This window comes from Rhea pennata, chromosome 1, assembly GCF_028389875.1.
Source record: "Rhea pennata isolate bPtePen1 chromosome 1, bPtePen1.pri, whole genome shotgun sequence".
NCBI classification, from domain to species: domain Eukaryota; kingdom Metazoa; phylum Chordata; class Aves; order Rheiformes; family Rheidae; genus Rhea; species Rhea pennata.
The window spans coordinates 50,200,939-50,222,648 of record NC_084663.1 but is presented as its reverse complement, the minus strand read 5'-3'; the positions used below and the strand labels follow the sequence as shown (position 1 = coordinate 50,222,648).

Genomic DNA, 21,710 nt, shown 5'->3' with positions numbered 1-21,710 from the left:
TCTAAAGCTAAGTAGAGTCAGTCTGGATACGATTTAATGATTCATGTCCTAGAAAAACATGATTTTCCTGTTTCTATAGTAAAGACATTGTTTCTGGCAGCCTCCTTAGAGGAGTGGATTAGTGTTTGGGAAATGGTTGTATCTGAGTGCATGTGCCTTTATTTTTTTTTTTTTTTTTTATCATCTAGATTTCTTAAAAAAGAAAAAGAACTAGTCCCAGACTCTAGTTTTACAGATGGTACAGCAATCCCTGTAAATATTGTTTGAAAATAAAAGGAGAGAGTATTTTTACGTTAAACATTTCTGAAGGTGGTAGGGAATGGACTAAACTAATAATTACCTTAGCTGTCTATTATCTTTGTGGCTGATTATATAGTAGGCATTTAACATAATTTTCACCATTTTAAAAAGTGTTAGAATAGTTCAAACAGCAAAACCAACCTCATCTGCTTCTGTATTCATTAGCATCATGGTTCAGTATCTGAGCAAGGACACACACTTTCGTAAAGTTAGAGTTTTTAAGAAGCAAGTTATCCTTTAAAATGTTTCGCTCTACTCGTTGATTGTGCCTATTAAAAGGAGGAAAGGCTGCTAGTTAAAAAAAAAAAAAAAAGAAAGAAAGAAAGAAAAAAGAAAGAAAGAAAAATGTGAGGAAGGGAGAAATACTTTCAGAGGAAAAATATATGCATACAAATGCCAGTATCCTCTAGGCAAGTCATGTGATTTAAATGTTACAAATACTGTGGTGGCAGGTAAAGTTGTTGTATGGGTGGCTAAAAACTTTTTTTTTTCCCATCCTTAGAAATTAAGAAGCCACCGGTGGCCCCTAAACCAAAATTTGCTGTGGGACAGAAGGCAACACCTCCACCTGTTGCACCAAAGCCTGATGTACTTCCTGGTGTTATACAAGCAACGAGGAAGACTAAGCCAGCAATTGCACCAAAACCAAAGGTTCTCAAGAGCTCGTCTGCTGCAGAAGTTAAACCTCCATCATCTATGAGAAAAAGCACAAAAAGCTTAGAGGAACACAGAGGGGATTCTTCTCAAACACTGGATCACTTGAACTGTAAAAATGAGTCCTCAGAAGAGAGTACTGATAACACAGCATATATTCTGCCAATGTCGTCTTGCAAATTTGAATGCCTACGTAAGCTTGGAAATGGGGAGAACACCTGTAAAACTCAGATAATTTTTGAACATTTTGAAAACTTGGAGAGCATCGAAGTAGGTGAACAAACTGCACTAGCTCTGGGAGATGGTCACAATGAAAAACTGGCAAATAGGAATCAGGTAGTTTTGAAAGCCAGCATTCTGGAAGAGAAGCTTAAAGATGTTCTAGCTCAGAGTGTATTCCCTAACAGCACTCCTGTGAGACACAAGTATGCAGACAAACTTGACAGATGGAATAGCACCAGTTCCAAGAACAATGTTAAAATAGAGTTTATGGAGCTTGTGCAGTCTTCATCTTCTTTTGAGGAAGCTAAAGGGAAGCAACAAAATACTGACAATAAGCTCACTGCTGATGAGTTTGAAATGTCTGAAACTCGCCCTAGTTTGAGCGAAAATAACCACAGTTGCTCTTGTTCATTAGACCAGGAAATTCTGGAAAACGAAAATTTAAGTAGCAGTGTTACGTTTTCAGTTGAAATGTGTATGAAAGCAGATACAGAGAAGACTTCACTTTCTTCTGAAACATGTTCAGCCGCAAGCTCAAAAATGCTTCCAGTTCCTAAGCCAAGAAAGCCACGTACTGCACGTTTAGTCCGTCAGGATGGCATGGACACTGCAGGGGAGGGAACAAAGGAACCATCTAATTCAGACAGTGATTCCTCTGGGCCTTCTGATCAAAGCTTTAAAAAGCCAGCAAAAATTAACATCCTTGGTCAGAGTGTTTCTTATAACAACAATACAGAAGTGCTTCATCCTGAAAAATCTGAGATAACTCAAAATGTTGCAGAGAAAATGCATCAGGTGAGGGAACCTACTGATACTGAAGAGTCAACATCACAAAATCTTTTGCCTCAGATATCGCATAGAATTTCTACTGTGGTAGAAACTGTTGAATGCTCTTTAGAGAAAGACCTTAACTTAGTTAACTCCATGGATAAAATGACAGATGATGCTAGTATGCTAGATGCTGTGGACGAAAGGACTAGCTTTATCAGATGTGATACTTTGTCCATGAGTTTGCCAAAGCAGCTCAAATTAACTGGCAGTCAGCATTCACCTGCTTCCAGTAGCCTCCATGTTTCCCCACCAAAAATGGAAGATAAAGAAGTTAAAATAAAGGATGAAAGTTCTCCAAAAATCATTCCTAAGAAACCACAGAGGCACAGCCTACCAGCTGCTGGACTGCTGAAAAAAGCTGCATCAGCAGAGCTTGTTGAAAAAAGTTCTTATGCCTCCAGTGAAGATAAGAAATCAAACAGCATTCTGGAAGGAACTCGCTTCATGCACACGCCAGCCAAAGAGCAAGGAGTACTGTCTTCCTGTGATATACCCAAACGTTCTTCTGAAAAACCCATCTGGAAGTTACCTCATCCTATTCTTCCCTTTTCAGGAAATTCTGAATCATTCAAAACTGCTAATGTTGCTACAAGCTTCAACCATACAACTGTTATGACCAAGCCTAGAGCCAAATCTCTCTCTTCTGTGGACATGGAAAGGACAGACAAGCCTTGCAAAGACCCTCAGAAGAAAAACAGTTTGAAAAAGTTTCTCAATATGAAACTGTCAGTTTGCTTAATGAAAAGTGACTTCCATAAATTTCTGTCTAAAGGCAGCCAGTCAATGGATAGTGCTATTGCTAGCCTTTCCACTGGAGAAGGGTATGGAAATGGTAACAACCGGAATATAGCATCCATAAGTATTGAAAGGAAAGCTAAATCTGCCAAGGCACATTCCATGGAAATAAGTAGTCCAGCATTACAGAAGAAGAGGCAGAGAAACAGAAGTCAACCTGAGATGCGAAATAATCAAAGGATAGAGCCTTTAGATGGGCAGATGCTTTCAGGAGAGCGTTTGTCACAAAAGCATTTCAATTCTTTAACAAGTAATTGTGCTCCAGAATATGAGAATGTGCGTCACTATGAGGAAATACCAGAGTATGAGAACTTGCCTTTTGCTATGGGTGCTGGTAAAAATCTGTGTTTTGAATGGCAGAGTTCCAGCAGTATGGAAGACCAGAGCCCTGGCATATATGAGGCTGATGAGCCTTATGAAGCTACAAGCAGGCGTTTGAGACATGGCAGGTAAAATAAAGAGAAAAGGGAAGTTAAACTGCTCAATTGCAGCTCTATCGGTTGTAAACGTGTCTTTATTGTTTAGGTGATGACTGGGGAGTCTATATCCCTTTCATTAAATGTCAACAGAACAGTCATATTGCTTGATATCTTTCCATATATGTTTGCAGTTTTAAAAACATTTGTTTTTAACTTCAAAAACATCAGTTGTTGAAGAGAGGAGGAAAAACAAGCTAGTTTTCTACATACCTGATCAAAATTTGGTTACTTATGCGTGTGCTTTTCCAGTTTTAATTAAAGCAATTGTATATTATCGTGTATTTGTGTTCAAGAATACTTAAATGGTTACAAATGAACCTTACCTGAGTCTCAAGGTGAACTAGATTACATGTTTATGTAATACATAGTTACTAGGTTTGTGAGGGAATGCATTTGTTTTTAGATTGGCTGATACAACTGGGAAAAAGACAACCTTTTTGGGTATGCAATTTCTTCATCAGGTTTTGAAAGCTGTTCTGGTTTAACAAAAGGTATTATCTTCTCTGAATGCATTGAGTCTTTCAAATCTTCTGTGTTCACGGGTGCAATAAAGTTAGCAGCAGTAAATGAGAAGCTTTCTGTGTGATTCATACAGAGTATTACTGAAAGACAGGTTTTTGTGAATCTGCAGGTAAAGGAAGCGCTTATCGCAGAGCGGGTAGTGAACTTCTGGGTTTTGTTGTCTTTGGTGGTAAAGACAGATAGTATCAGTAGATTCAAAAAGCAATTGGATTGATTCACAAATAACGTGTCCAAAACAGATGCTAAATGGAATAGGCAGAAACAGACCTCTTAATAACTGTAATATTGTAGTTATGGATGCTAGGAAAAGGGATGGACCACAGAAAGCGGCCAGGCTTGTATGTTCTCCCTAAATAGCATCTTTCTCTGTGCCTGTCGGTGTGTACTAGTTGAGGCATTGTTCTGACCCAATATATCATTACATAAGTTCTCAAGTTCAGTGAATCCGTTGATCTTACAGATTCTTGAGATTTGGTTCAAGCTAGCATTACAGACTTGAAAGAAATATACAGGCTGTATATAGTGTAGTACCCGCCAAACTTCTTTATGCTGCTTTACGCTGTTGAGAATGTATGCATATTGGCAAGAAGAAAAGAGCTAGCTTATACATAGTCATGTTTACCATGATCTTTCACTGAGTTCATAAGCTTCACTTCATTCTCTGTGTGTGAAGCATATTTGTGATCTAAAAAATTTAAGAACTTGGTATTCTTTGGGGGAATATGTTTTATTTTATAGGAGAAGACATAATTTTAAGTGGCATCCTTCATTAATACTGGTTTGTAGTAATAATGTTCTCAATGTTGGAACGTTTGATAGAAAGCGTGAAGCTTTATTGTGAGAAGTAGTATTACCAGTTATGGGTTTGGCATTGGTTTGCATTATGTGTTACATATGTGTTTATATGCTTGTTGAATTTTTTTGTTGTTGACAGTAGGGTGCCTCTTGTTTTACTTTTTTTCTTTTGGCAAACTTTAAGTGCTACTAGTTCCCTGATTGCATGTATGGTTTTTGATTCAACTGAAGCTTTGGGTATCTTTTAGGGATTTCGACCCCATTCTTTAGATAGTCCTTTGGTTTTTATCTGCCTAAGGAGGAAAAGACCAGGCAGGGCATGTTTTATGTGTTTTGTGGTATAGTTTTGTGTGTTGTGGTTTGGATCAGGTGAATGTTTATCTTTGCTTTGTGGAAAGAAAAAGCATGTTTTATTCCTATTGCGCTTCAGTACAGCAAGACCTCAGTTGTTCCTTGTGAAAATCCATACTTTTCTTACCTGAATGAGTGCATGAGATTTATAGTCACTTCCTCTCCACATAAACCTTCCCCAGTACTATTGGTGATCTAAGTGATTTTTGCATCCTGGCACATTCTGCAGCTGTTGCTGCTCTCATAAGTTGGATCTTCTTGACATAACTGGTTCAGTGTGTTGTATTTTTCTTCAAAAAAATAAAAATAAAAAAAATAAAACCCACACATAGAGAAACATCATCCAGACTTTAATTGAGTGGTTATTTTAAACTAAATCACATGGTCAGAAACTGCCTCAGGGAATAATTTATGTGTGAAGTTACTCCAGCAGATTTCAAGGCGCAAAGAAATCCCTGAGAGAAAAAGGGAATACAGAGGGGCAGTGATCTCCTAATTAGATAGCTGTGGCTGGAAGAGCACATCCAGGTATGTCTTTGTGCTCTGGTGTGGAAGGCCCAAGAGTCTAGCCCAGATGGAGCCAAGCAGGTAGCTTCTCCAATTTTTCCATCCTTTGTTATCTTTACTCCTTTTGAAGTTGTTCTATCAATGTCATTGTCTTACTTCTCCTGCATAGTATTTTTAAGAACCTTTTGCTTTTTCCTATGCCAGGTGATATTATAAAAGAAGGTAGAAGAACAGTGCTGGTATTATTGTAATAATTATTACTGATATTTCCCCCAGCCTGTTAAAACATATGCTTATCTCTTTTTGATAAACCACAGTGCATAAAATTTCTATAATGCACTGCTAATGGGATCTCAAATGCAAATTTATTTTATAATTAAAGCCAAAGTACAAATGGGATTATTCTGAGAACTTCACAGAGTGATTGCCTGTATTTCTAGCAATAATGGTAGCATTTATGCAGTGTAACAGTTCAGAACACAAGATTTCTCATTACTAGAAGAGCTCAGTAGTGTATTTAGCCCATGTTATATAACTTTCTAGAGGAAGAAATTAAATCCCATAAGGTACCCAGTGCTTCTATTGTTACTATGAAATTTCCTCCTTATCCCATCTGGTGAAACCCATATGCTTAAATTGAAAATGTTGATAGTTTCTGACACTCTTATGCTAAATTCATATATCTTACTGAGCTTGGACATGTTTTGTTTGCTTTGGCCTTCCCATGGGAATTTAAATGTGCAGTGGCAGAACTGGGTAATTAAGAGTACAGGTATCAGTTGTCCTGAGTTATCCACTTGATAAAGCATTCTCAGGTGGGTTTTTTTTTTGAGTTACATCATGTCAGCCTCACATCTACTAAAGCTGGACATGGCTTTAAAAGGAAGAAGACTAGTGTCCTAATGCAGTGTGTGAACTACTGTGTTGGAACAGAAGCTGCTGATGGGAGACTTGAGGGGTTTTTTTGTTTTAGTTTGGGTAACTATTCTGAGAAAAGAAAGTAATGACAATACCTTGGCAGCACATGATCCATGTGGGTTTTTTATACTATAGTAAAAAGAAATCTCTTGAAACAATTTTTAAGGCATGCTTATTTTGTCTTAATCTTGGACTACTGTTTAAAGTGGGTAATCAAAGTAAACACATTATTTTCTGGACACTGAACAGAGTGAGTGAAGAAGACATGCTATGAGGTAGTACAGTTAAACATAAAAGAAGTTTCAAAAGTATTTTTTAGCTGCAGATAGCAGGAAAAGCATCTCTCTGTTTTTCTGCTAAGTGAATGGTACAGTCCTGAAGAGTGGGGTGAAAAGTCAGTGCTCCTGACAGCGGCACAGCAATTCTTTCTAATATTATCAGGGACAATATTTCAACCAGTAGTTGGAACTGTCCTGCTTTGAAGTAATACCATTTTAAAAACTAATTAATGAGGAAAGTTTATGCATGTTTTCTCTCTTTTGAGTAACTGAAATACTTTTCTGAAGAAGACAGCAAAATCTTCTTTAAAATCAAATGTCAGGTTGAATGTATGCTTGTCCAATAACCTAAAAATGCAAAGTCAACAGGACATAGCACACATGCTGCAGAAAGCAAAAACTTAAACTTCTCTAGATCTTGTGGGCTTCCTTTCTGTATTTGTTATGCTGATGTTCTAGGCAAGAGACTTCAAGTATTTCAGGTTCAGTAAGTCTGCTCCTTCAGCCCTCAAGGGAAACAACATACTATATTTACTGGCAACTTTTGACAGTGTTCCTTCAAGATCTTGCAAATGACTGCTAATTCATTTTGACAAAAGTTAGAGCTGTCTGTGTCATGATCATTTTCCACTGCATGTTGTCTTGGAACCTATTTCCTGCTAGGATTTTTCTTTTGGAAGAGGGGGAGGATGTCACATGGAGAATAATATTTTGAGACCTCAAATTGATTTAGTTAAATATGAGTTCCCATTTTCTCCTACCCTTGCTGTTTTAGAGTAGGCAATTGGATTTCCAGAAATGAATGCCTTGGTGCAAAATAGAAGTTCAGTTGTGAAGGCTATGTTCTATCTGAGTGACTGAGTCCTCAGAGGTCGATTATGTCTCCCTGAAAGCCTTTCTGTAATACTGATTTTTGTATTGAAATTTGTCTGTGCAGTTAAGCACTTTTCCTTGATACCCAACCCTCTAACGTGCGCTGCATTTTATTGGGGTTAAGGCGTACTACTTTTGAGCAGTATTACACCAGATAAATGTGATGTCACTTGGTGGTTAGCTATGTTAGGGAGGCTTTTGCTACAAACATATTTCTATTCAGAAGACTTTTAAGAGAAGTACTTAATTGATAAACTACTGCAGTATCTAAAATAGAAATTCTAAACATTTCTCTAACACTTATACTTTCTAAAATTTGAATGCTTAAAATACTTTCTGCATATTGAAAGTGCTATATTTGGTATTTATATGTACAAAAACATTTTCATAACCTTTAATAAGACTACATACAAAGAGAATATAGTTTCTTGATGACTAAAGGCCAGGTATGTGATTATGGATTTCATCTACTTCTTAAAAATTAAATACAATGGACTAGTGTCTGGCGAGAAGAATATCTGTTCATTTTCCTCCATGAGCCCTACAGTCTTGTCCATCTGGTCTTCCCCCTGTGGTCCCAGCCAGGTTCTGCCACTCCTAGTTGTACATTAAATTCTTACTTTGCAGTCACACCTCTGGTTTTAATGGAGTAACTGAGTCAATGCATTACTTACATTTCCAATAAGTCTTCCTTCTCTTTAGTCATGTCTTATCACCAGGCTTCTTTTTTCTCTTCTGCTTCCTTGTGCATGCTTTTTTCTTCTCCCCCTTCTACCGTGCTGTTTCACGTATGCGTGACGCGGCTAGCACAGCCCTGCCTGCTCAGAGGGACCGTCGGCAAGGAGTGAGTCAGGCCCTTGCGGGTCCGGCTGTGCCGAGGTGCTCAGCGCTCCCACCTCCGGGGCTCTGCCAGGCCCTGGCTGAAAACTGGAGTCAATGCAATCCTTTGCTGCTGCACATAAGGAATATGCCCTCTTTCTGACTTTACACGTTCTGTTATTTTATAAACTATGAAGCAATTAATTACATAAAGAAGTTAGGGGTGTCTAATCAGCATCCTAACCACCGAGAAGCTTGTCCTGCCAGTAATATTGTTGCTTGAGAGTGTTAAATGTTGTGGCACCACGACTTTAAGAAGAAAATGGACATATAAATGCTGGAACTGTCATCCTGGGGATGTACCCCACTCTTGGACTTCTCTTTCAAATTGAGTAGTCATGGCACAGTCCTTGGGTCTGGAATGATTTCGTTGATTTTTTGTATTGTTTAGTGAATTTTTTTACAGTCCTAGGGTAGCCAGCAAAACTACCTGGAAAACTTAGAGTGGACCTTTTGCTCAGGAACACATATGAGTTTGTCTTTTTCTTTTCTTGAAGAAGCTTTGATGCAGGTATTTGTCTCCATGGTTTGTTTTCCTAATGAGAGGAATTGTTTTTCTTAGTGTTGGGGTGACTTTCAGTAGTTCAGGTCTATAATTTAGTCTATTACACAACTTGAAATAAAATGCATGTCCTTTTGGTACTCTTATGCAGTCTGGGAAAATACATAAAACTTCTAAAGCACTTTGGAAGGAAAAAGTGCACCAATCATTTTTAATCAGAATAAAAAAAAAGACCCTTTTTGTTTAAAAGAATCTTGGCAAACTGTTTAAGTATGCTTGAGATACTCTGATTTCAGTAGTTTTGACATTGGGGAAAAATTTTGAGGTCCAATGCTTTCTCGCTGCAAGAGGGGGAGAGAAAAGGAGAGAGAAATAAATCAGAAAACTGAGTTTTTCCTATACCAAATCCATTATTCTAGTACACAATACAATCTTTAAGTATGTGGAAAGTTTTGTGAAATAAAAACAATTGTGAAGATCTCAAAGCCTGTCATGAAAGAGACTATTTGTATTCTTTGTGGCTTTGATATTTCTTTCATGCCCTTTTCAAGGGCTCCATGTTGATGTTGATCTTGATGAAAGAAATGGAGAAGGCAGGTTGACATAGACCCAATGCACAGAGAGACTTCTGACAGAACTGGAAAAGCAATAATGCAATATTTCTAATTTATCAGAGGGCATTGCAAGCATTACATAAAAATAGATGTTATTTAAGTTCTTGACGTTATCTTTTGGGGACTGTCTGTATTTGTGTATGAGAAAGCGCAAACCAGCAATGGTGATAAAATTAGATTGATCCTGATGAAATGCAGAAGCTGACTGCTAGGCCAGTCTCTCTGCTGCTTTAGAAAGGGTTTGCGTGGTTACATCTTGTCACTATCTTGTGCAGTCAAAAACTGTGGCATGTGACAGGTAGTCCATATGCACTGAAAACAGCCCTTTTGAGCATCAATGCAGGATTTGTTATGAACTAAGTGGTTAACTGTTGTCCTTCATTTTCCACCAAAGAAGTGCTCGCTGCAGATGGCAGAAATGTCCTACCAGTGCTATTGCAATGATCCTGCCAGTACAATACAAGGATGTCCCCATCCTTCCTCCTGGTGACGTTGTGTCAGCTCGGAGCACTGGCTCTCACCTATCGTGCTGGCTGTCCTCAGGCCAGAGGGCAGCGTAGCGTGACGTCAGGAGGAGCCTGAACTAAGCAAAGAATAAATAAAAACCCGCGTCCTTCAGCTTGTTCCCTAACTCCTGTATTTATGGCTATCAGGAACTCGGGTGTCACATCTCTTTCATAAATTAACCTCTTTTTTTTTCTTTATTCTTTTACTCCACGTTTGCTCTTTCCTAATTTCAGCATTGTTTCTGCATATTTCCTTTTCCTTAAGATGAGGGAAGTTAACTTTTTGTTACATATTTGACACTTAATGTTGGTCTTCATTCACCTCTTAACATGGCTCTTCTGGTTTCCAGTTGACAACAATGGTATAAATAACAGACTAAGAAAATGTAACTTCAGAGAGTATCTTAAATGTGGAATGGAAAGTCAAATATGAAATGAGAATTGGTGAAAGACCCATTTATATGCTCAACAACAGCCTTTTCCTGTGAGCTATTTTCAGCATTGGCTCAGGAAATGTGTTTGTGAAGCTCTTTAATACTGCTTTGTGTGATGAAATTTTAACTGCAACAGGTCTAATGAAAGCGTATATGTAAATTAGATTGGGGGGGACATAAAATCAACATAGAGAAAAAAAGCAGCCAAGATACTAGCTCTTGTTTTTGTTTAAATGCAAACAGTGATATTAATATATATGCCAGCATTTCCCGACATTTACATTTGCTCTGATAAAACATGTCTTATTGTATAGACTTACAAAATCATAAGTGGTTACTTTGTCTTAAGGCAACAGGCAAGGTTTACATTAAGGAGGCTATATCCACAAGAATTATATCAGTTTCTTTTTAAAAATACTGACTTTACACAAGTTTTAATTTTACTTGAAATGGTATCTTTGTGCTTATGGAAAATTGTTCTATTCCATCAAGCAGAAATAAAATGGACTAAAAAAAATTCTTTAAAGTGAGTAAATAAAAGGAATTTTATCAAATTTTCTGTTTCAGTAGCTACCGCCTGAGCCTGATTTAGTTTAGTGGTTTTAACTGTACAGAGTTTGTTGATTGGTTTACTTATTTCCCAGTGGTTTTCCTGTTGGTCAGCGTTCCCTATTGATTTTGAAAGGAGCTGAAAACTCCGAAAAGTTTAGATGTGTCTAAATTCCTTTCTTTCTCCAGTCGATGCAAAAGATTGGGCTTGTGCTCGCTTTTCACCCAATCTTAGAAGCAGCTCGGTTACATTTTATAGCTAGCGTGTGTAGGCTCCAGCCAAATTGTTTCAGCCTGTATTTTTCAGCATCCTCTTCAGGAAGCTGTGTCAGCTGATGTGCATGCAGGCAGTACTGTGTTTAAAAGTTAAGTCAGTCTGTGTTTATTTTAGAACTAAGTAACTTTATCTTTTGAGTACTCTGTAATTTAGCTTTGTTCTGTTATCTTCTAGGTGTCTGACATATAAAGGTTGGAGCGCAACGGGTTGCACGTTATTTCTAAACTGAATGCATGGCTTTTTGAAGAAATATATTCCAGTCCTGATTTCAGGGATTAATTCACCAAATAAAGCACAAAAATAATGATTGGTCGATACAGAAGACTTTAGGGAGCTTGAATTAACTTTGATTTTAGTGAATGAGAAGTAGTTAAACCCTGGGATTTCATGGTAGCTCTGACAAGGTAAAGTCTATTTTGTTTGAGATGGGTATTAATAAGAAAGGAGAAACTAGATCAAAGTAAGAACAGAGCCTCCTGTTTGATATGTTTGGTTTGAAATCCAATGGATGGATTTCATCACATTTTTATTACAGTTTTTTAGAATTTTGCTCAGTGGTATTGGAGATGTGTGATAGGTTTTATTTTGATGTGCTTAGCAAGTAAAGTGTTATTTTGATTTTTCTGTTCCTGCTCTCCCCTACCAATAAACATTTCTGCCTAGAGTTTGTTTTTTGTGTGTGGATTAGGAGAGGTAGAGTAGCAGGTCCTTGTAGTCTTTGTTCAGGTATTCTTCCATAGGTGTGATCTTGGTCATTCAGTATTGTTGATTGCAGCCTTCCCTATGGCATAGGGTTAAAAGCTAGAGTTAGTGGTAAGAAGGGAAAGCCAAAAGATGAAATTTCCACAAAGACTTCGCTATGTGTTTTACCCAATCCACCTAGCAAATAATCATAGTGAAAGAATGGCAACATGAAGGATTCCCCCAACTCTGCCTATCTCACGGCAATTCTCTTTGTGTGTGTGTTTCTTAGACATTCCTTAATGTGCCATTGGAGCTAGCTAATCCCTCAGATTTTTGGGTGGTGAGAGGAAGAACTGATACAGTGAATCATTTTTCTATGTAAGTCTCAAGGCAAGGGTTTAAATGTTTTTGACATTGTGTTTCATCTGGTACTAATGCTCAAGACTGTCCGACTGTATCATCTTAGATCATATTCTGTTAAATTTGCATAATCTATTTGGCCGCATGACAGTATGTTTTGGCAGTTCCAGTGGAGCCAGTGTAATGTGCCTGTTCTGCTTTCTGTGATTGTACCTCTGTCCTGGTGCTTAGAAATTGAACTTACGTGTTATGAGAGATCTGCAGTATGTTTGAGATTATATTTGGATGATGTTACAGACCTTAAATATAATGACTTGATTGAGAGACATCTTAAAAATAAGTCATGTCAGAAAAGTTTTCACTAGTAAGACCTTTTAAATCCTTTTTCTTAACATGGCAATTCAATATTAAAATTAATATGCATTTAATGTTTTTGTACGGAAAACATGGAAACATCTGAAGCATGCATGCATGTTTATGTTGAACTTTCCAAGGAACAGAGGAATTGTCAACAAATGGTCTAACAGAACTGAAACTGAAAAACACTCTTGTGAGTACAGGAGGCTGTCTGCAATGAGAGCAGTCTTTATGTACCTCTGGCAGCAGGAGCTTGTGATCTCAACTCTGAGCTGAATATAGAGGTAATTTAAGAGTTTACACCTTTTCTTTTTAAACCAACTGTACTGATCATAATACACCTGAGGGTAAAAAAAATTTTTTTTTAATATTTTATTTTATAAGGTACAAAATTGATTAACTGTGAAACATAGGAGCAAATGTCTTGCTGCTTTTTACTAAGAATGGAAGTCAGATTTTCTTGTTGTTGTTAAGGAAAGAAATAAGCAAGACCTGAGGATAACAAGCCCCAAAATAAATGCTGCCAGCTGAAAACACTAGGAGAGCTTAGTCTCAACAAGTCAGGTGTTGCAGCTTGCAACATGCTCAACCAAGTATGGAACCAGATGCCGGTGGCGTGATATAAGAGGCTAAATGTGGCAGTAGCTCTTTCCAGACTGTTTGTGATCCCACTGCTGCCTGGAAAATCCAGGTGTGAGCAGAGAGGGCCATGAGGTAAAAAGCAGGAGGAAGCAGCTGGTTCTTGGATGCATTTGCAGCAGGAGCAAATTCCAGGCAGTGTCTGCAGAGCTCACTCTGAAACCAGTCATTTGCCTGGGAGGCAGCAGGCAGCTCTCAAAGTGAAAGCTGCTCTTAACCAAAATCCATTTTACATAGAATATCTCACGCTTCTGTCTTCACAGTGAAACATGATGGTCAAGGTTCTTGACTTCCTATAGGATATATAGGTGCTCATGCATGCACACAGTATTTATAAAATGTTTAAAGCAATAGTTTAAGTTCTTAAAGTTTTAGAAAAGTAGTTATAGAAACTACCCTAACTTTGGAAAAACACTGTCCAAGCCAGTTACTCAGCTGGATGCAGGTTATTTCTGTTTTCTAGATAGGATTCTTGAGGAGTATATATATATATATATATATATATATATATATATATATATACATACTTTGTAATTTAATAGTTTCCTTATAGTTCCCTAACGAGCCAAGAGAGAGTATACCTAGAACAAGTATAGGTGATGCAAATAATCATTAATTCCTTGGTCTACTTTGTTTACTTGTTGTTTTGTGGGGTTTTTTTAATTTTTTTTAAAGACTTTAATTAAGGTTCTTTTGTTCTTTAGCAGTATCAGCTATGGAAGGATAGCTCACAAAAGCAAGCAATGAAACTTAGAAGTATGATCTATTCAGGGGACTTTAAAATTTTTCTTTTAAAGGGAAGAAAAAAAATAAGATTATTGCTGTGATGCCAGGGAACATTAAGAGTTAAAAAATCTTGGTCTGTTGTCTTTTTTTTTTGTTGTTGTGTTACTAGTCCTAATAATACAAGAGCTTGTTGAAATCAGTGAGTTGTCACTGCTAGTGCTATAACTTTAAAACTATCTTCTTACAGATCCTATTTGAGAGGACATTCTTCTGTCTCACTCTCTCACTGTGAAAAAGCACCTTTTTTGGCAGAGAAGTTGAAGCCCAGTAGCTTGTCTGCAGTAAGGCATCCAGTCCCTAGTGTTGGCAGCTAAGCGAGCGCTGCGAGAGCTGCAGCACTATCCACTACAGTTTCTGACACTGTCCACTGCACCTGGATGGGTCTCAGCACAAGCTCTTTCCATCTGTGCACCTATCACTAAAGGAAAGAGGTGACTGATCCTGTAGAAAAACCAAGATAAGTAAGCCACCTGATTCAGGCTGCATTTCATCTTCATTTACTTCTTAATGGTCAGGTATGCCTGAAGGAGAGCTGAAAGGCATGAAGAGAGCAACAAGGGAGGGGATTTCTGTAAGAGCTAAGATGGCAGGCAGTTAGCATCATTCAGAAAATGCAAAATTTAAATTATGAGCTGAATATGATGGGTTAGAGTCCAGGTGCATCTGGAGTGATGTGAAGTTTGTTTTCCAGACTGGTTTGCACAAGGAAATATTTGCTGATGTTTCCTTGGCTTAGGATAGTTGTGGACTCAAGGTGTTGCTGTAAAATGTAACCCTTTAGAAAAATATGTTAATTGATGCCTTTCATTTTGTTAATCTTGAGATGATCACTAATCCCGTTATATGCTTTCTTAAGAGTTTCACATGAGCTCTTCCATGATCTTGGCTATTATTCATTATATAAATGTTTTACCAAGTATGCTTACTTCCTAGAATGGATTTTTACTGTTTCTTGGAAAAACAAGAACCTAGTAAGTATTAGATAAAGACATTAAAGTATCTCAAATAAAATCAGAAGTATTAAGTTAAAGCAAAATGAAGTTTACTAAATGAAATCAAACAGAATTATTAATCAAGCAATCATTTCACTTTTGTGGCACACTGTGAGGACATTCCCAGAACATCTTCTGTTGTCTCGAGCACTTATATTAGATAATTGTTTCTTAACTTAGAAATTCTTTCTACTTTAAAAGAGAGATTTTCAAGCTAACACAGAGTCCACATAACTTTTTTATTTATTTTTTTTAATCTAGTCTTTTAAATCTTTTATCCTTTGGGTTTCTCAGAAGCATATATCTAAGATCCATTGAGAGAATCAGTCAGTGAGTCTACTGCGTTACCTACAGGTATTACAGGTATGAGCGACTATGAAAAATATAACAGCCTTATCATTTATTTCCTCTGCAGAGAGTCAGTTGCTTTTGGGTCATAAAAACAGTCAGACATTCCTTATTTATTGAAATTGATTGCATAACCTGAAAATATAAAAAACTTAAAGTGGATGAAAAACAATAGAAATTGTTACTTCTCTGGAGAAAAGTGAGATACAAGTAACTGTGAAAGGATTGTTGTGAAATATAATTGTAGAAAAAAAGTTTTGAGATGAAATATCATACTTGAGTGTGCTTACAGGCTCTCCAGTGTTTGTGTATATTTTTAGTTGATTGTGAATTTCAGATTGTGTGGGAGTTTTTTGTTGTTTTTCTTTTTGCCTGTGTGTTAAAGGCTTTCTAAACGTATTTGATGAAAAGTGGAGGAAGAGATGGAAGTACGATAAAGATGCTGAGAGACGTTCCTATGAAGAGCATGGATACCTTTTTCAAAATAGCTAAAGTGATAAATTTTATGAATGTAGCAGAATTTTGTGTTCAAGGACTATTCATTTAATACCCTTACAGAATTCTGAGTACTTACCAGAAGTAGGAAAAAAACTCTAAAAATAATGAAAATCATGAGGAAATGTGTATAGAGGAGTGGTAGTAGTATGGAGGAACCTGTTAAATGCTTTGGAACTAAGGAAACTTGCTTTGGTAGATGTATTGATGCTAACATGTGATGTAATTCTAATGTACTGTGAGATACTTAATGTTGAGGTATTATGTAGCAGACACTGTCTTTGAATCATCTCAGTCAGGCTTGAAATACTAATTGCACTCTAAATGCATCAGGAACCAAGTAAGTTATTTGGTCATCCTTTGAAAGCAATAATATTTTGTTACTGATTTGGGTAGGATTTTTTTTTCCGTGATGGAACAGTTTCATGGCAGTTCTTTATAAATTTTGATAATTTATCTTGCCATGTGTCTGACTAGGACATGCATGTTTTGTTTCATTAATATCTTACTACAGCACTAGGAAAATGCAGGATAATATAAATGTGCATCCCATAAACTGTTCCATTATGAGGCAAATTAACACTCTCTTAATTTTTGTGTCAAATAAAAAAGCCCCACTTCTATATTTAGGTAACTTGCTCACATGATATGACAAGATTCTTACTCAGTGGACAGTATGGTGAGTTGGCAATGATGATGTTTCACATGACTGATAATGCAGAAGTTTCTCTCACTTGTGCTGTGACTAGGACAAAATACGTGATGAAAAGGGAACAAGATAGAAATAGGTGTTTTGAGCTGCTTAAAAAATAACCCCTACTGCATGCCTGGGATACTTTGGAAAAGGGGAATTGATATGTGATAGAAGAGCCTTTATTTAAAGACTTACTGCTATTTCCAAACTAGTTTGAAGGATGCAAGGAATTTCACTTAGTCTAGAAATAACTTTTAGGGAAGTTATGTGCATTTATGATATAGGCGAATTAAGTAGTAAAGCACAGAAAGAGTAATAGGTAATTGCAAAGCTGCTTATGTTTAGGACAGAAAAGCCATAACATTTGTGACAAAAGAGTAAGATGAAAGGTGCAGGCATCTTTCTCCAACACATGGTTGGTAAAAACTGATGAAGAAGCTGACAATGTCCAGGTCTTCTTTGGAGTCCCAAAGAAAGCCACAGGCACCAACGGGGATAGATCTACCCATGCCTGTAATATTGCATCTGGTTCCTGAACAGCCGGATTATTTGATCCTGGGAAATTTCTAGGTGTGAACTGACTTTTAACCATGAATCATCTAATCCACTGTGGTTTTTGATTTGTTTTGTTTTAATGGGGAAGGGGAGGCAGAAATGACTGACTGTATCCGGTGGAAGAACTTGAGGGCTGTGTTGGGCTGTGCGCCCCTGGCCTGGCAGTAATCTAGTGAATACACTATAAAGATTGACAGGAATTGCTGTGAGGTGCTTTGGCTGCCAGGACAGATATTGTGAGAAAGACCTGGTAGATCAGTTCTCTTGGCTCTCATAGTTTTCTTTAGAGGTATAATAGATGGCATATGGAGTCACGTGTGTGTGTGTGTGTGTAGACAACAAAATACAAGAGGAGTAGCTTACTCCTTAAACATTTTTTGTGTTTCACAGGAAGGAAAAAAAAAAGTATTTTCTGAATGACTCTACTCTGACAACATTTACTAAACATCTTGATTAATTAGCTATTAATTAATCATTTTTGAGTGGTTTATACTAAAAATTTCCATTAAATAAGTTGATGATTCCTCCATTGAAAAAAATTCTTCCTCCACCACAGGCCAACTAAGTTGATCCTCATCCTTTTGGACAGGCAAAAGTGTTGTCAGCTGATCCAGAAGTTCTCTATTATTTTCTATTATTATATAGACCAGCAGGTGCTCTTACAGCCAATTGACTGTAAGTTGGATAGGCAAGTCAAGGAGTTTTTTGAACTCTTAAAAGCTGAGGAACCTTCAGAGGCCACTAACGCACTTCCATGAGAAGTTCCAGTGAAAATCTGCCCCCACGCCCTTTCTTTTTCGCCTTCCTGAAGCTCCTAGAGCATCTGCAGCGGAGGTTGTCCCTGGAATACGTCACTGATTGCGATCCTCAGCGGGGACCTCTCTGCCGGCTGCTGCGCTGCCTATGAAGCTGGCTGATTCCAGACTGTGATCCCGGGGCGCCGTGGCCGGCTCCTCGCTTGAATTCAGAATAAAAGTTCAGTTTGGGGTGACAGTAACTGGGTGTTTCCCTAGGTTTTCCTGTGTCATTTTAATAGAACCAGCCTATTTTAACATTTCCCTGTCTTCACGACTGCCAAAGGTCTGACCACAGGCCGGCTTTTCTCGTCTTCATCTCTAAATGCATTTTCCCTTGTGATCAGCATTTGTTCGCTGGTGTGAGGAGGGATTGTGTGTGTGTTTTGTGTGTGGCTGGGTTTTTGTGTTGTTTTAACTCTGCACTGGGCATTGAATAATTGACGCCTCGCGATGGCTGCCCGAGCATCCTCACATGACTGGTGTTCTTCTGTTTGGGAAAAGGTTCCTGGCAGTCACTTTCCCTGGTGTCCACATGGACGTGTTTTCTTTCCTGTATCAGTGGCTTTTAGAGGTAGTGAATCTCAAGAATTGCCCCGTTTGCTTTCTTGTGATTTAAAGCTGATAAAATGCAAGATAAATCATAAACATCCCTTACATTGGGAGGCACGGGTTATCTGTGTGAAGAAATACATTGTCCTGACAGATTTTAGCTGCTGCACAAAATTAGGTTTTGATCAGCACAGTGAGCTTTGTGCTGACTACAGGGGTGGGTTTCTGTTTTTTTTTTTTTTTTTTTTTTTTTGCAGAGTGACTAATCCCTTTTGTTTTGTATATCACAACATGCCTGTGGCATCTTGGATTCTTTGTAGGCTTTGGCACATCTATTTTATGGATTTAGACAGTGCTTTATTGTAACTTGGAATTATCAGATGTTCGTGTTCGCAGCAATTGAAGGTAGGAGTCCAGGGATGTGTGATGTTTCTATATGACTTTATCAAAAGTTTATCAAAACTGTTTCCTCTACTCTTTTTTTTCTGTCTTTCTCTCTCCCTACCTGCCCCCTCATCTCCTTTATTTTCTTCTAGAAATGTATTTCTTAAATCTCTACTAAAGGTGTCAAGGCTAGTTAGAGAAAGAAGGTTGTGTGCTTGTCTCATGAAATTTCAGTGTTGCAAATGTATCTTAAGCTAATGAAAGAACACTATAATTAAGCTACAGCAAGAGCACAAGATTACTTTTATAGTTTTGATGGCTATTTGGAAGGTGTCTAGCCTGAGGGATGGGGGCTTTTAATCACAAATGTTCCACATTTTTAGAGCTGAGAATGAGTTGGGCAGAACAAATCTAACATTGCCATCCCTGATGCCATTGCTTAGCTAGCTTTTGCTTTGATAAACAAGCTTGTGTGTGTCTGTATATGTCTGTATACACAAGAATCTAAAATTTCAGTCAAAAAACTCTAGTTTGTGTTCCATGTCTGGAACAAGTCCTGATGTTATGAAAGAGAGAGAGCAAGTTGTCTGTGATCTTTTTCTAAAAATCTTTACAGCATGTGCTATAGATGTTGCACGATATGTGCACAAAGCAATAAAGGAACAGAGTAACCAAATTACGTTCTCAATGGGATGCAGGTAAACTCTGAAGGACAAGGATAATGTAAATTCTCCAAAGGTCCCTTGTCTTTTGGCCACAGCATCAGAAAGCATTGTGTAAATCTTGTGTAGATGAAACATTATACAGTTCAACTGTGTAAAATCCTACCACTGTCTTCCTCCTCTGGTCTCTAGTGCTTCTGATAACAAGTAGACCAGTTATTGTGGTATAAAATAGAAAGCTCTTTGTACTTAAATAAAGTATAGTGTTTTTATCAACTACGTTTCCTTTATAGGACATCAGAAGAGCACCATGATCATCCTGGTGTGGTAATGGGAGATCTTCAGTCAGATGAAGAAGATATCGTGAATAGTTCTGATGAAGATGATGACACAAATTCTGACTCCAGCAAAGGGGAGCTTGATCCTCAAGAAGATAAACAGGTATCTTGTCATTTTTTGAAACTGTTGCTTAATCTTTTGTTGTTTTGGAAAAAAAACAGTTGGAATGGTTTTGAATAAGAGGCATTGAATCAAATAACTCTCTTTCTTCCATTGTTAGTTTCATTTTTTCTAAAATTTTAATTTAATATATGTATACTAGCCTGATATCAAGAGACTAAGTTTAGAAATATGCCATTAGAAAGCATGTGTTGCCTGGCATATTTGTTCTTAAACTTTCATCAAGTTGTGGAGTTGTAGACCCTACCCACCATGCCCTTCTCATGCAAGGTTACATCTACAGATATATATTTAGAGCTTTTGGTTTGAAACAAACTTGTTAATACTGTTTAATGAGGCTGTCTCCTCCTCTCAGATCCCAGAGTGCACAATATCTCTTGTGCATTGAACACTTGAAATCAGCTGTTTGATTTGTCAGCATTGGTGAAGCCCAAGCAAAGGGGCTAGAGGCGTGTTGCAAGGTCCAAAGAGGTCTTTCTGAAAAATCTCTTGGTAGTTGTAGTTCTGTTCATACGGTCCTATTTCAGGAGGATTTGGGCTCTATGAAGTGAAGGTTGTGTTCCAATAACTAATTCCATCTGTGCAGACAACTTTCTTGCATTCAAACATTCTTCTTAGAAACCTGCCAAATCACTGTTTGACAGAGGATACAGATGACTGTTAACCACTTTAGTTTTCCCTTTTCAAATGGCCTGAATACACAGAGGGCTCATCCTGTTTTTCAGCATTTCAGTTCCTTATTCACTGTGTTGATATTGAGGAGACGCAATTAATGTGTGTGTGAGGCCTGAAGGTTGTAGGGCCACCTATGAAGGACAGAATTAACTGTTATGGCCAAGATCTGACCTGCTAATTTCTGAGAGTGCTGGATTGGAGTGATATGCCCAGTGTTAATCTTGTTTCACTACTATTTTTTTTTCATACTGGGAGCAGGGAGATAGAACTTCGCTTAGTTCTAAATAGTTAACACTAGGTGTTCGATCCAGCTCCTCAAAATTACTGACTTTCTTAAATCCTAAGGGTTTATAGTCCTGGAAGCCCTGAAATTTATGTGCCTGTAAAGTCTTTTCCTCTCCTCAGTAACAGTTCTAGCAGCTCTGAAGGCATATTATCTCATCCCAGATGAAGTACAGTTTCCCTTGATGATAGAGTATTACCTTATATATATTTGCCTCCTTTGTTTCGTTTATTTATTTCTTTAAAAGTGGCAATGAGACTTTCCAAAGATGGAAGAGAAGACTTGATGATGCTGTATCAGATCTTAATTTTTGATAGTGTGCTGAAACAGTATTTCATTTAATCAAATCTTCCAAGAGGAATAAATTGGGGAAAGAAAAGAGATCCAGGAGATGAGCTTGTTTCTATGAAATGAACTAGAACAGTATCTGGAAGTGAACTAACATTGCCTTGTGCGCCTCTAGAATTATTCTCAATCTTTCATGGCAGAGTTTTACAGGAAGATGTCTCTGTTAGGAAGCTTCTCAAATTTCCTGGAACGTGCATTGGCCACCAAGTAATTCAGAACTTACTGTGAAGCATCTGTTCCTCAGCTTGCTTCACCTGGTCTATGGCTTGTGGAGCTGGCGACAGGAGATCAGCAATGATCCACTCCTTGCTTAAAACTTCTTAACAGTTTCTGCAGCTGCAGAAGAAAATGAAACAA

At 37.7% G+C, this 21,710-nt stretch overlaps 1 protein-coding gene across 2 annotated transcripts in view; it reads left to right on the top strand.

The window, feature by feature from the left end:
• The window catches only part of FGD6 (FYVE, RhoGEF and PH domain containing 6), a 75,490-nt gene that overhangs the window by 5,692 nt on the left and 48,088 nt on the right, over positions 1-21,710 (top strand). For both annotated transcript variants that reach the window (XM_062585427.1, XM_062585435.1), the window contains exons 2-3: positions 803-3,251; positions 19,882-20,029. In XM_062585427.1, the coding sequence (XP_062441411.1) occupies positions 803-3,251; positions 19,882-20,029 (2,597 nt within the window). The remainder of the gene's footprint in view (positions 1-802; positions 3,252-19,881; positions 20,030-21,710) is intronic.